This window comes from Lethenteron reissneri, chromosome 47 (assembly GCF_015708825.2).
Source record: "Lethenteron reissneri isolate LAM-NWPU_2019-01 chromosome 47, ASM1570882v1, whole genome shotgun sequence".
NCBI lineage: Eukaryota > Metazoa > Chordata > Hyperoartia > Petromyzontiformes > Petromyzontidae > Lethenteron > Lethenteron reissneri.
In genome coordinates, this window is record NC_083825.1 from 1,089,721 (window position 1) to 1,103,858 (window position 14,138).

Genomic DNA, 14,138 nt, shown 5'->3' on the forward strand with positions numbered 1-14,138 from the left:
CTGTGGGGTAGCCCTGCTTTGTTGGAAATTCGAGGGTAAAATTGCTCTTTTTGTACAAAATATGGATTTTCAAAAAGCAAATGTAAGCATTAAAACTACGTATATATCTTTCGCACCGTACGTAGCCAACCGTGCTAATTGGAGATACGGAAGAAAGGACAACTAAGCACACAAATAATAAATTAGCGGGCAACACTATACCCCAGACCTACAGTATCTGTATATATACCATCAGTGTGATAGTTGGCAGACCAAGAACCTCACGCATTTGTTATTACCAAGGCAATTCCACTTCAGAATAAGGAACAATCACGGTTTAGAGAGTTCATGCAATTTTAATTTCTCTTGAGAACGGTCACACGAGGGTGGATGTTATGCACAGGCAAGACGTCACAATGAGCTGGTGACATAGCCGACTGCAACTGGTAAAACGTTAGGAGTTTATGAAGCACACGTTTATAATTATTAAAACTTTGTTATAAAGTTAGACACATTTGCCCACGTTTTAAGTAAACAATAAAGCGTGTGTTAACAAACATACGTGTTCATACTCTTTCTTCTAGATTTGAAGCTTTCGTGACTGCAAGGATTCACTCAGGTTTTTTCGGTAAAGTCACATAGGTAAAAATAAAAGAATATAAATAAAAATAAGATATTTGAAATAATAGAAATAAAATAGTATTAGTTATTTCTATTATTTTATTTGTATTATTTTATGTTTACCTACGTGACTTTACCGAAAAAACCTGAGTGAATCCTTGCAGTCACGAAAGCTTCAAATCTAGAAGAAATACGTGTTCACCACTGCTAATTGTAAGCATGGCTCAGCATTGATTATTAGACTATCACGCGTTTCTGTTTCAGAGCTTCAACGTAATTGGGGACAAAGACATTGGGATGTTCTCAAAGATCTCGGGACCCGGGTTGGTTCGATAGCGAGCAAAGACGACCCAGAGCTGTTGAGTGCAATGCATGTTTTCATAGAGAATAATAACACAAATTAACATGGTTTTAATTTAGTGAAGTCCACTACAAGTGTATCCCTGCTGTAAAAAGCTAAGCAGAGCCCATCTGTATCAAGTTGAAAACTCATATCATGTTAACTTCCCTTAGGTCAACTGATGACCTCAGTTTGACACGTAGGCTTTCGTGACCAATATTAATCAAAAAGGGTTTGTTTGGATGAGATCGCGTACATGTGTCGTTAACCCCCCAGCACCTGACACAGCTAATTAGTAAGGTTTGTCACGTATACAAAACGTGCTAATTAGTTACTAAAACGAAACGTCGTACTCAAATTGTAAATTGATTACTTCCTGTTGACCAGTGGAACCGATTTATTGACTGCAAACGGATGAAGCGTTGGGATTTGAGCTCGGAAACTTTATTGTAAACTGCATGATTTAAATGTTTTATACAAGGTGGGTTTTATTGCTACAATTGCCAATGTTGTGAGCACATTGATCATGAATCTCAGAGTGTGGTATGTTGGTAGTAAGGCTTATAAGAAAAAATAGGACCTTGTAAGTGCAAGTTAATGTTCTGAAATACCAAAAATAATAACATGACGGTTTGTATGCGGAAAATTACATTTGTAGATATATTTCTGACCCAATGATAATCTACAAACCAACAGGTCATTAAGATCCTTCAGCTTATTAAAATACTTTAATCAAACAATGTTTAACAATTAACATTGCCTTTTAATCTTCCAACATCTTGACATGTCGATTGAAACCCACACATTATGACGTTGTACATTTTAAGCATTAACATTTTTATGAAAAACGACATTGAAACGTGTCAAAAATCTATTTTACTCATGAATGTTGATTTGCATTGAGACGGTAATTGTTTCGTAAATATAACTGCAGGACAATTTAACACGAACATGTCTGCTACAACAAAGGTGATACACATTTGTGGGCAATAAAACACCAAGTAAAAAAAAAGATAATACAGCATAAAAAATGTAGAAATACTAAAAGTTTTTTTTTATGGATAGAGTTAGTAGTTATTAAAGTGTTACACATGCGATTGCACCAGTGCAGGCTGTAGTAAGATATCACGTGGTTTAAGGTGGTATTGTGAAGAACAGTGTTATGGCAACTCAAAACACTGCACACACGTTCAAGTTTTATATGAATTACGAAAAATACAAATGTAATATCGGACATGAAACTCGTCCATTTAACCTGGGACAATATTTACAGACATATCTCGCAGTCTTTCACAGCACAATAACGTACCCAGAAACTCTATTTGAATTGTATTTCACGTCTCACCGTTTCCCCGTATTTATTTTTTACAGCACAATCTAACCACAGTATTGTGGTCACACCTATTTGAATGTTCAAATGGGCTATGGACATATTCTTGAAATGATCCAACAGATCACTGTGGCGAATGCCACTGATGCGATCATACCAGCCTCCACCTCCCTCCCCCATATCGATCTGACTTGAGGCTGTCCCCTTAATTCCACGTTCCAAAGGCTTGCCTTTATCGAAGTACTCTACCCCCATCCTGCACGCCCCAACCACGACAGGCCTCGTCTTCATGATTAATTCTACAATCCTTTCCTATATACACCGTGTCTCCAGCAGTCTTTGCACTTAATTTTACTTTGTTAAGTTTTGCTGACAGACGTTAGTGTGGCCTTTGTGTCACCCGTTTAATTCAATGTTACAAACACCCAAGCATGCCGTAGGTTGAGTAAGAAACGCCGATGATAATTTGCACTTGCAAGAGATTATCACGGCCAACACTGTTGTCACAATACCTCACGATTTCGTTTTTATACTCGATCCTTCAGCTTTTCCTGTGACATACCGTCAATCCACTGCTGGATGAAGGCCTCCCTATACATGTTAGTTCAAGGGTTTTTTTTGTTACCACACTTCAGTGCAAATTGGAGAAGGGATGCTTTGGACCAGACCAAACATCACTCACCGCCGATGCTAGCCCTGGCAGGGAAGCAACCGTTGGACGCCAGGTTCACAGTGCAACGCACACATCGGCACCGCATGTCATATGGCCCCCATCCCTCCACCACATCTTCCCATCTGTCAATCTTCTGCAACCAACATAATTCATGTTAAAGAAACAAAAAAACACCCCCCAATATTTACCCATACAGTGTTCAGCCTCATTAATGCGGCTAATTTAGAATCGAATCTATATTTTGACAAAAAACTAAAAAATTAAGGCAGGAGAAAAAAACGTATCTTGTTGGAACTCTTAGTAAATTCAGCCTCACATCAAAACAGGGCAATGCTGTGGGAGCTGACAGTGGACAACTACCAATCTTCCTGTCAACAATGAACGACCTTTTAGTCAGGCAACACAGAAGTACTTGCAGGCAATATAGAAGCACTTCCAAGGCTGAACGGTGAACTCACTAAAAGCTTCATCCCTTAGGGTTGGGACCAGCCAAGCAACAGGGAAACCACATTTACACGATGTTGTTTTTGTATGGTCAATTATAATCAGGCTGAGGCCATAAATTCTTTGTGATTGAGAATCTGGTTTAATCTTGGACAGCCGACTCAGTCCATGGGCCAGAGCAGAGATTGGTGCCAGCTAAAATAGCAAAACTTTAGTCTTAACGATGTATGCATATACATGGATATTGGGATTAAATTATATGACAGCTCACTCATATCGAATTGTTATCACAGAATGCACTGCTAATGACGACAAAGACATTGGAACCGCTAAAGTTGTTATGCCACCTCGGGTGATTGCCCACAAGTCAACGGCTGCGTCTCGTCTGAGCTCATGAACTGGGATTAAGATACAGGACCTCATAAGCAGCGGCTCAATACTCTGCGAAGGACATTGTCTCAGAGAACCAATTTCTTTCATCTTTGTTATTTTTACACTGCTTCAGTGATGCTTGTTTTGATCTGATAGATGTGCGCGAATTCAATGAAATATACATGATACACTTAATCTAAACATAAAACTAAGAAAGATTAAAGACCTTTAATTATAACCAGCTAAAAAACCCATGACGATCCGGAGTCTTTTTTTTTACAAGGCAGCCCTGACCAGGTCTATAAATAAAGCATTTATGTCTGCAGACTACAGGTAGATTGCCACTGAAATCACGTCAAATACAAACGACTACTGACCATGATTTGTGCATGACAAACGCAAGTTGATTTTAGATCTTTCTGTACATTTCAGTAGTCTCGACTTTCCGTGTCACAGACGATATCCTGATGATAGAGGACTAATACATTCAGAGTATGTTTTATAGAATGGTTAATGCACACCTCCAAAGCCAGCTGATTAATTGCAGCATATCCGCAACAATGTTAGCATCGATGTAAAGAAATTAATAAATAAAATATCATAGCATTCAACAAATGACAGAAATATTTGAAAGACCTCGCTCTTTGCAGTCAATTGCCACGGGCAAGTAAGACTTAGAAAAAACGTCGTCAAATCAGCAATAATAAATACCCATTCACAATGTTTTTGGTTTTCATCCTGTTATGAAAGTTCAAGAAGCGCGATGGGAGTGCTTCCTTTTTTAACGTTATATATCTTATATAACATGCACTTCGCATAGGACAATACATCCAAAGATGTTTCTTCCCATACAAAATGTAGTGTTTTTCTGTTTGAATCTAACCCCCTTGTTATTGCACACAATGCAGCGCTTTGTGCTCTGGCCCTCATGACCGGAGCGACGTCTCGTGGCAGGGCGTGCTGTGGCGATACTTCATGATCAGCACTGCGGTTTGGTGCCACCAGTAAAACATAAATACCACCAGGATGTGCCAGCACTGATGGCTGGAACCCACAAAATTCACGTGGCCTGCAACACACACACACATGCACGCATGGAATACATTGATAGCATTCATGACGTACACTGACATTCTGTAATTAATTGAAACTTGAATTACATTTAAAATTCTGAAGAAATGTCCAATAATATCAAAGGCAACAATGCCTTCCTGGGCACATACATAGCCATGCCATATAGACCGGAGCATTAGATTGTTATCTGAATAATCTAGCATGCATGTACATATACAGCCCTGTGTCAATCCACTGCTGGATGAGGGGTTCTGTCTGCCATGTAGGGTCACAGGGATTATTTGACCGTGCTTCACTGGTAACTAATGACTGCACCAAAAAATTGGAACGTAAAACTTGGCTCTGCACTTCATTTGGCTAGAATTCCAGCTCTGAGAATTAAAAATGTCACGTGATGATATTTCTCTTAAGTGGGAGAGTGGGTGGGTTAGCGCCCCCTATCGTTTGGACCAGAGGTCACTTTAATGGATTTGAGCGGTAGTTCTGTGATATCAACTTCCATGGTCATTCTCTGCCACGAAGGGATGCACTGTTCTGCGAGATATCTGAATGGATACTAATCTAAGAGCAACATTCGATGTAAAAGTGGCACAAAAGTTTAGGAAATATAAAACGAATATATAAATAAATTAAAGAAATGAACGAAATAAGCAAAGAGATCACCGTACCAGGAAAGTACCTCTCCGGAACCTTGCCAACGTAGAAGACAAATGCAACGCCGGCAAGCAGGTACATGATCATCACTCGGGGTGAGAAGTCCTAAGCAGATAAAGAGAAATTAAGAATTAGATACACGTTTCTTTAAAACAAGTGTTTTTTATATATACAATTTTTTTTACATAATGCAACCACAATCCCAAAGAGATTATATGGGTTTGGGCTTCACAAATCTATGTGATCCACAAACTCCTTCTTGGATACATGTTCATCACCACCAAATTACTATTTCAAAGACTCTTTTTAAATAGAATTAAAAAGTAGAAATGAAAAAGTAGATCTGTGGTCTGTTTTTACAATTACAGGATCAATGTTAGCTGAAATTACAATCATTGTTATCGCAGTTCATCACAAATGACATGACTAAAATTGTAGAATATCCCACATCTTATAAAGTGGATTGAGGTTGCAATGCATCTTTTACATTGTATTGAAGTGCATATAGACCATTAAAATGCTCGCATCACTCGTACTTTTATATGGTATCTGAGTCATATAAAAAGTACGAGTAATCATGCTACTCTTAAAAATAATCTATGCATTGAGTATCCTGGCTGGCTGCTGACTGGGATCCTCTGCACCCCAACAATAAAGTGTACTGCTAGTGGCTGTAGGGCATTGCCATCCAAACTAACTGGGTAACTGGATAAATTGGATGTCCATGTAACAAATCGACATTGCATTGGAACAGCCAAAGAAGCCCAGAAGACATAATAAAGATAGCGACACCAAAGAGGTGGGCGTAACGAATACAGAAGACTAACACGGTTCAATAAATAAAATTGCTCTAACAAATCGAAGAAATGTGTGCTCCTATTCACGTAATTCTTTTTCGCTAGAATATTATTTAAAGCCTAGAGAACATAACTAAAACAACACCTAACAACACATCTTCTTGGCATTTTATTATGTAAAAAAGCAGATTATTGTTCGTGCTATAAAAATGAGATCGTGAGAAGAGTTTGAAAATTACAGCCGTCTCTCATTTAAAATTGCAGAGCAATGGAGTTCTCTACCAGTCAACTTAGATATCAACGATGCTTTTTGCGACCGCCCGATTAAGTCTCGGCGATTACCTTTACGTTTCTGGGCAGGCGTGTGCTTGACATCATACGTTTGTCAAATTCACGTGGCTCAGGACGCATAACCCTTTATTTGCTAAATATTTCGTCCACCCCACCTGCACGATAGTGGTGGTGGGTCCTCCGTTGAGCACGATCCAGTGCACGGTGGGGATGACACCGTAGAGAGAGACGCAGGAGAGGATGACCAGGCGCGTGGTATACCACTGCGGGGAAAAGTACTGCGGGTGGATGTGGGCAAAGAAGACCAGCAGCATGACGGCCAGCACCGTCACCAGGTACACCTGCCTCCAGTACTGCAAAGACAAAGACAAAATCCCCCCCCCCCCCATGTAGCTTTAACAGACTATTGGGGCAAGTGCTACTTGCGAGCACCGAGGAAGGCCGGCACTGTGGCACTACCATGGGGTGGGTGGCGAGCACCACGCCCGACCGCCTTCATCTCCCCAGTGGCGATGTTTATACACCACACCAGGTACTCAGTTGAGGCCGAGTCGACATAGGGAAGGCACAGGACCGGTTCAGATAATCGTCACTGGTGTTGGCCGTGAGCGGGAATCGAACTGGGGCCGCCGGGTTCGTAGCGCAGCGTAGCGCGAGCAGCTACACTACCGCTCCCCCACCAGACCTGCACATGGGAAATGACGCCCATGTCAAGGCTTCAAAGGTGACAACACTGATAAGGTCAAGGTTGTAAAAAGTGTCTGCTATTCATTTGTGGTTTATATAATTTTGTTGTGAAGGATTTTCTCATTTACAGATTTTAGTGAATATAGTTTTTATAGCAGCATCAAAATGCAGCCAGTACTGGCAAAAATACTTGACCAAGCACTGTGATCCTAAATTGGGATGTTTAGCCAACTCAATTTGAGTGATAATTAGTGGAGTAATGCAGAGCAGGTTTATCAGACTATTAACATTGATGAGAAACACAAACTAAGAATATATGTGGCTTAACCAGAATTGGTTCTGATTTTCATTACATTTAAAAAATAAGTAATATCTGATTTTACATGAAACTGTTATATTTTGTGCACAAAGGGATAGCAAAGCATTACAAAAAAAATATACATAAAAACGAAATTTAGACGTAGATATTTACATATTATTTAAGCTTCAAGAACCCAATGAGATAAAGCTTTTTTTAGAGATGTTCAGCCTAAGCTAGGGTTGGCAATGGCTATCATTTGGGGTGAACCATCGTTGCATGTGACTACAGTGGAAATTACCTCTTCACAGTAAAAGGCATAGAATACTCCTGGTATGTAACATCCCAGCAATCCAACAGATATCCCAGCGTAGTCCAGCGCCAGCCAGCGCCGACTTGTCTTCTCCGAGCGGTGGCAGCAGAAGAGGTGGTAACCAGTAGAGCACAGCATGCACACCTAGCGACACGATGGACAGGCACGGTCAGCATTACTGCTGGGCGATTTCTGCAATAATTATATTTGAATTCCACAATTCCACCATGGGAAGAAGGAACAGTGAGTGCTTCTCTATGCTATGACTTCCATAATCAGTTCTCCATGTACTTGAATACGTTTCTAACAGGTTTAATAAAGTTGAAAGTAATCAAATATGCTTGCTCCTGAAGCCTGTATTAAATAACAATCGGTGAAAATAATGACCGGGAGCTTGAATGTCACTCCTACATTTATGAAATGTTATTTATATAGCACCCTTTACAAATGTCATAATGCCTTGAATAATTTAGTCAACCCTCTCATCAACATTTCACAATTTTCCTTATAATAATTCAGTGGAAATTGCTGGATTTACCACGGAATGAATTCTTCGGGTGTTAAAAGAATGACATTCATTTGAATAGCGAATTTTCAATCAAATGAATGGTATTCTTTTCCACCATAAGGATCATCCAATATAACTCAATTTATCTGTTTGGAGATGCAGAAATTATTATTGAAATGAATGTGCATCATCTGGATGATTGGTAGGTAGTGCATCGACTGCAAATAATTACTGTTATTCATTATTATACTTTATGACAAAGCAAAATACAAATTATTTTTGCAGGAAAAAGAAACAATATATGTAAGGGCATTCAATTCAATCGATTACCTACATAATTCCACACCAACATAATAAAAGTTAGAAAAAACAATAATTCACCAGTTAACTTGCATCATGAAAAAGGAATGTGGGTACTTGCTAACCTGGAAGCAGAAGAGGAAGATTGTGTAGATGATGTAATCGTCGTGTGATGCTTGAGCGGCTGGCAGCATCACCAGGGTGTCATAGACCCCGAGGGAGAAGAAGAGCAAGAATCCAAAGAGGTGGCTCCAGATATTCACAGTCTCATTGGACACAATGAACAGGCTGCAGGAGAGCGTTTACAGAAGGTTAATGCAGCGCTGGCTAATGTACTGCTCTCCATTTTGGTGGATCTCAATGGGCTCCACGATCCACCAGAAAGTTGACCCTTATTTAACCCTGTAATATACTATAGACATAAAGTACTTTCACTATCTATTGGGAGAAGTTTTTTATGCATGAATTCTTCGTGACGGATTTTTATTTTCTATCAGTTGCAACGAAAATTGGTGTGTGTTTTTTTCTGATTTATCCTGGGATTCACAAAACATAATTTGCGATCAACATATTGGCCACTGCTAGCCCGGTGGTGGTGGCTTTGTATGCCTGTAATCCAACACTGTAGAGGTGAGGGTGGGTGGATCGCACAGACGTTGTGAAACTCCCTTGCCGTGGGCGTCAAGGTGCCATACCCTGGCTTGCAAAGAGAAGGCAGTACAGCAAGTGGACTAATCGCCATATTTTTCCATTTGTATGGGGATAGTGTTGCCCCCTTCGCATGTGGAGTTTCTCCGGCTGCTCTGGTTTCCTCCCACACACATAAACATTCACTAACTGTTTGAAAAAATCTTGAAATAAAAACCCTATATGGCAGGACCTTCTGAAAAATGGTCGTATGATTCAGAGTGGCTTTCCTCCATAAATAAGTAATCAGGGTTAACGCAGGACAAAACAAATAGAGTGATTAACGAGTTCTTATTATGAATGGGCGACCACCGCGTATAAAACAGCTGTTATGGGTTACTTGTGGGACTGTGTTGAGCTGCAGGAGGCAGGACAGAAAAATGTGAACACCGTACTTCTATGCCCTCACATCCATGCTCAATACATTTACCAACCGGCACTGATGAGTGGAGTGAAGTGAGGCATGGTGTGGAGAAGCCCTCATCCAGCAGTGAATTGCTAGCTGTAAAGTTACATGATTAACATTCCTAGGATCATTATGCACTTCCCCACATGTAATACCCCGGACCGACTAAAAACATACAATGCTGTTCACGCAACGTCACCTTTTGAGGCAGAGGCGAGAGGGCAGGTACGCTCGATATCCGTCCGTGATGTACGGGTTTCCTTTCAGGAAACAAGGCACCTGTTCGTAGGTGTACAGGCGGATTCCACGTGGAGACAGCACCGGCCAGTAGCTGTACCCCCCCTCCATGTAGCTTACAGGCTTCAGCAGTTTGTGCGACATGGTGGCCAACGTGGTCTGTTTACAAAATAGACATAAAAAAATAATTGTATAGGTTAGATGACAGGTTTAGGAGGCGTTAAAATAAATACTTGGCATCAAACTTGAATGAAACTTGAGTTTGTATCCCACGATGCACACAACCTAGGCAACGCAGGCATATAAGCACGCTCACATAAGTAAGGAGCAGTACAGTCGTTTGTAACTTCGGGTACAGAGCCACGACGAGGATTATTAGAGAGGTTTGGCAAATTGCGTCATGCGGCTGGTTGTAATTACCAGCAAAACGTCATACTCAAATTGTAAATGTTGTGGGTTTACTGTCCAACACACGGGTGTGCTGTAGCAGTACTAATTAGCACGTTCTGTTTACGCGACAAACCCCTTACTCATTGGCTGCGTCGGGTGGTGGCGGGTTAACGACACATTTATTTTACGTGAACTAACCCAAAAAAACCTTTTTTGTGGATAATATTAGTCGCGAAAGCCTACGTGTTAAACATGTCTGCACATGTTTGCAAAGTGCCAATGGGTTAACAAATGTAACAGAATAGACGCTGGATTTGCATTCCATCACTGCCCTGCTGCTTGGTTTTAATTGGCGAATTTTACTGGGAACCCATGAGATAGTGATAGTGGGCTGTGAGGAATTCTTAGTCTCTAAGGGTAAGTTGCACGTAATAAAGTATGTTTGGTCCTAGAGCCTGGTCCAAATACAAATCAGTGGAAATGATGACGAGGGAACTACTATATTTATCAAGTTATTTATACAGCAACCTCAAGAAATGTCACGGTGTCTTTGTCTTGACTAATATAGTCAACCCTACGATCAATGTGTTACAATTGTCCAGATAATATTTTCAAAAGCAAATTAAGCAAGAAGATAATGTTGTATATTTGGTCGCTCAACAATATGATGAATCATCATACATGCAACATCCTAGCAGCATTGCCACAAGCAGACAGGGTCACAGTGTCACAAGCGGGCAAGAAGTGACACAAACACGAAGTTTACACAGTGTTACAAACTGGCAACTTCACAAGCTGACACAGAGTGACACGGAGTGACACAACTACCGCCATTCACCACTCAGTGGCGGCACCACGGCGCTTGTGCCAGGCTATGTGCACGTTAAGGCCACGTGACACAAGCAGGCAATGTCACAAGCACAGTCACATCATGTCACAATCACAGTGTTATATACACATCACAAGTAGACAAAGACCTTCCAAATAGCCTAAGCAGACTGTTGGGGCAAGTGCTAGTAGCGACCGCCTATGAAGGCCGACACGGCACACGGCTGGGTGGGTAGCTAGCACCACGCCCGACCGCCTTTGTCTCTCTAATGGCGATGTTTACACACCCCACCAAGTACTCATTTGAGGCGTAGTCGACCTAGGGGAGGCCCAAAACTGGTCCAGAAAATCGTCACTGTTGGTACCTTGAGGGAATCGAACTCGGGATGCCAAATTTGTAGTGCAGCGCGTTAACCGCTGCACTACCGCTCCGCATCACAAGTAGTCACGTAGTGTCACAAGCAGTGGCACGAGCAGTGGCAAAATCTGACACAGTCGCAAGCAGTGACAGTGACACACAGTGTCACAGTGACACACACAGTGTCACTGTGACACACACAGTGTCACAGTGTAACAGTGACACAGTGACACACATACACAGTGACACACAGTGACACACATACACAGTGACACACATACACAGTGACAAAGACAAATATCCCCCGTATAGCCTTAACAGACTGTAGGGGCAAGTGCTGTTAGCGAGCACCTATGAAGGCCGGAACGGTACACGAGGGGGTGGGTGGCCAGCACAACGCCCGACCGCCTTTGTCTCCCTAGTGGCACAATGTTTACACACCGCACCAGGTACTCATTTGAGGCTGAGTCGACCTAGGGGAGGCCCGGGACCGGTTCAGATAATCGTCACTGGTGTTGGCCGTGAGCGGGAATCGAACCCGGGTCGCCAGGTTTGTAGCGCAGCGTAGCGCTCACCACTACACTACCGCTCCCCACTGTGACACACACACACAGTGACAAAGTGACACACACACACAGTGACACACACACAGTGTCACACACACAGTGACACAGAGACACACACACACAGTGTCACACACAGTGACACAGAGACACACACACACACAGTGTCACACACACAGTGACACACTGACACACACACAGTGCCACACACACAGTGACACAGAGACACACACACAGTGTCACACACACAGTGACACACTGACACACACACAGTGTCACACACACAGTGACACACTGACACACACACAGTGACACAGAGACACACACACAGTGTCACACACAGTGACACAGAGACACACACACACACAGTGTCACACACACAGTGACACACTGACACACACACAGTGCCACACACACAGTGACACAGAGACACACACACAGTGTCACACACACAGTGACACACTGACACACACACAGTGTCACACACACAGTGTCACACACACAGTGACACAGAGACACACACACACAGTGTCACACAAAGTGACACAGAGACACACACACACACAGTGTCACACACACAGTGACACACTGACACACACACAGTGTCACACACACAGTGACACAGAGACACACACACACAGTGTCACACACAGTGACACAGAGACACACACACACACAGTGTCACACACACAGTGACACACTGACACACACACAGTGCCACACACACAGTGACACAGAGACACACAAACAGTGTCACACACACAGTGACACACTGACACACACACAGTGTCACACACACAGTGACACAGAGACACACACACACAGTGTCACACACAGTGACACAGAGACACACACACACACAGTGTCACACACAGTGACACAGAGACACACACACACACAGTGTCACACACACAGTGACACACTGACACACACACAGTGCCACACACACAGTGACACAGAGACACACACACAGTGTCACACACACAGTGACACACTGACACACACACAGTGTCACACACACAGTGACACAGAGACACACACACACAGTGTCACACACAGTGACACAGAGACACACACACACACAGTGTCACACACAGTGACACACTGACACACACACAGTGCCACACACACAGTGACACAGAGACACACACACAGTGTCACACACACAGTGACACACACACACAGTGCCACACACACAGTGACACAGAGACACACACACACAGTGACACACACGCAGTGACACACACACAGTGTCACACACACACAGTGACACACACACACACAGACACACACAGTGTCACACACACACACACAGTGACACACACACACAGAGACACACACACACAGTGTCACACACACACACACAGTGTCACACACACACAGTGACACACACACAGTGACACACACACAGTGACAGAGACACACACACAGTGACACACACACACACAGTGTCATACACACACAGTGACACAGAGACACACACACACAGTGACACACACGCAGTGACACACACACAGTGACACACACACAGTGTCACATACACAGTGACACGCGCTCTACAGTGCTGTGTGGTTCGCGTGCTCCGAGCGACAGTCGGTGGGCAATGGGAGCGACGTCACCGGCGCGTCACGTGTCTGCGGAGCCGGTTGGTGCCGCTGGCATCCCTCAGTAGCACGGCGGCGCAGCCCGCGGGCTCCCCCCTCTACTCCGCCCGTCAGCGAGCGCGTCCCACGGCCCCCTCACCGCTTCCTCACCTCTTCCTCACCGCTCGTGTCCCTCCTCTCGTGCCCTCGTCACCCGCTGGGACGACAACAAACGCGCGCCCGGGACCTGTCGTTGTCCACCACCCTGTCCCCTTAACCGAGTCAAGGCACGTCACGTGGGTGGCGGCGTGACGTCATCCGGCGTTGCGCGTCTTGCGTCCTCGGGCGTGACGTAATCGCGAGTTTCGAGCCCGTTCATCGATGAGCGTGACGTCATCGTACGCG

General features: G+C 43.3%; 1 protein-coding gene across 2 annotated transcripts; it reads right to left on the bottom strand.

Moving 5' to 3' along the window:
* Positions 1-694: 694 nt before the first annotated feature.
* PAQR3 (progestin and adipoQ receptor family member 3) lies at positions 695-14,040 on the bottom strand. Of its 2 annotated transcripts, XM_061571510.1 has the most exons (7): positions 13,905-14,040; positions 9,974-10,170; positions 8,807-8,969; positions 7,862-8,017; positions 6,731-6,928; positions 5,502-5,592; positions 695-4,828 (listed from the first exon to the last, which is right to left on the bottom strand). In XM_061571510.1, the coding sequence occupies exons 2-7, from the start codon at positions 10,153-10,155 to the stop codon at positions 4,686-4,688; spliced, it is 933 nt and encodes a 310-aa protein (XP_061427494.1). In that variant the 5' UTR covers positions 10,156-10,170; positions 13,905-14,040; the 3' UTR covers positions 695-4,685. The 2 variants fall into 2 exon arrangements, with proteins under 2 accessions (XP_061427494.1, XP_061427495.1); XM_061571511.1 differs by lacking the exons at positions 8,807-8,969; positions 13,905-14,040 and having other exon boundaries at positions 9,974-10,108.
* Positions 14,041-14,138: the final 98 nt, after the last annotated feature.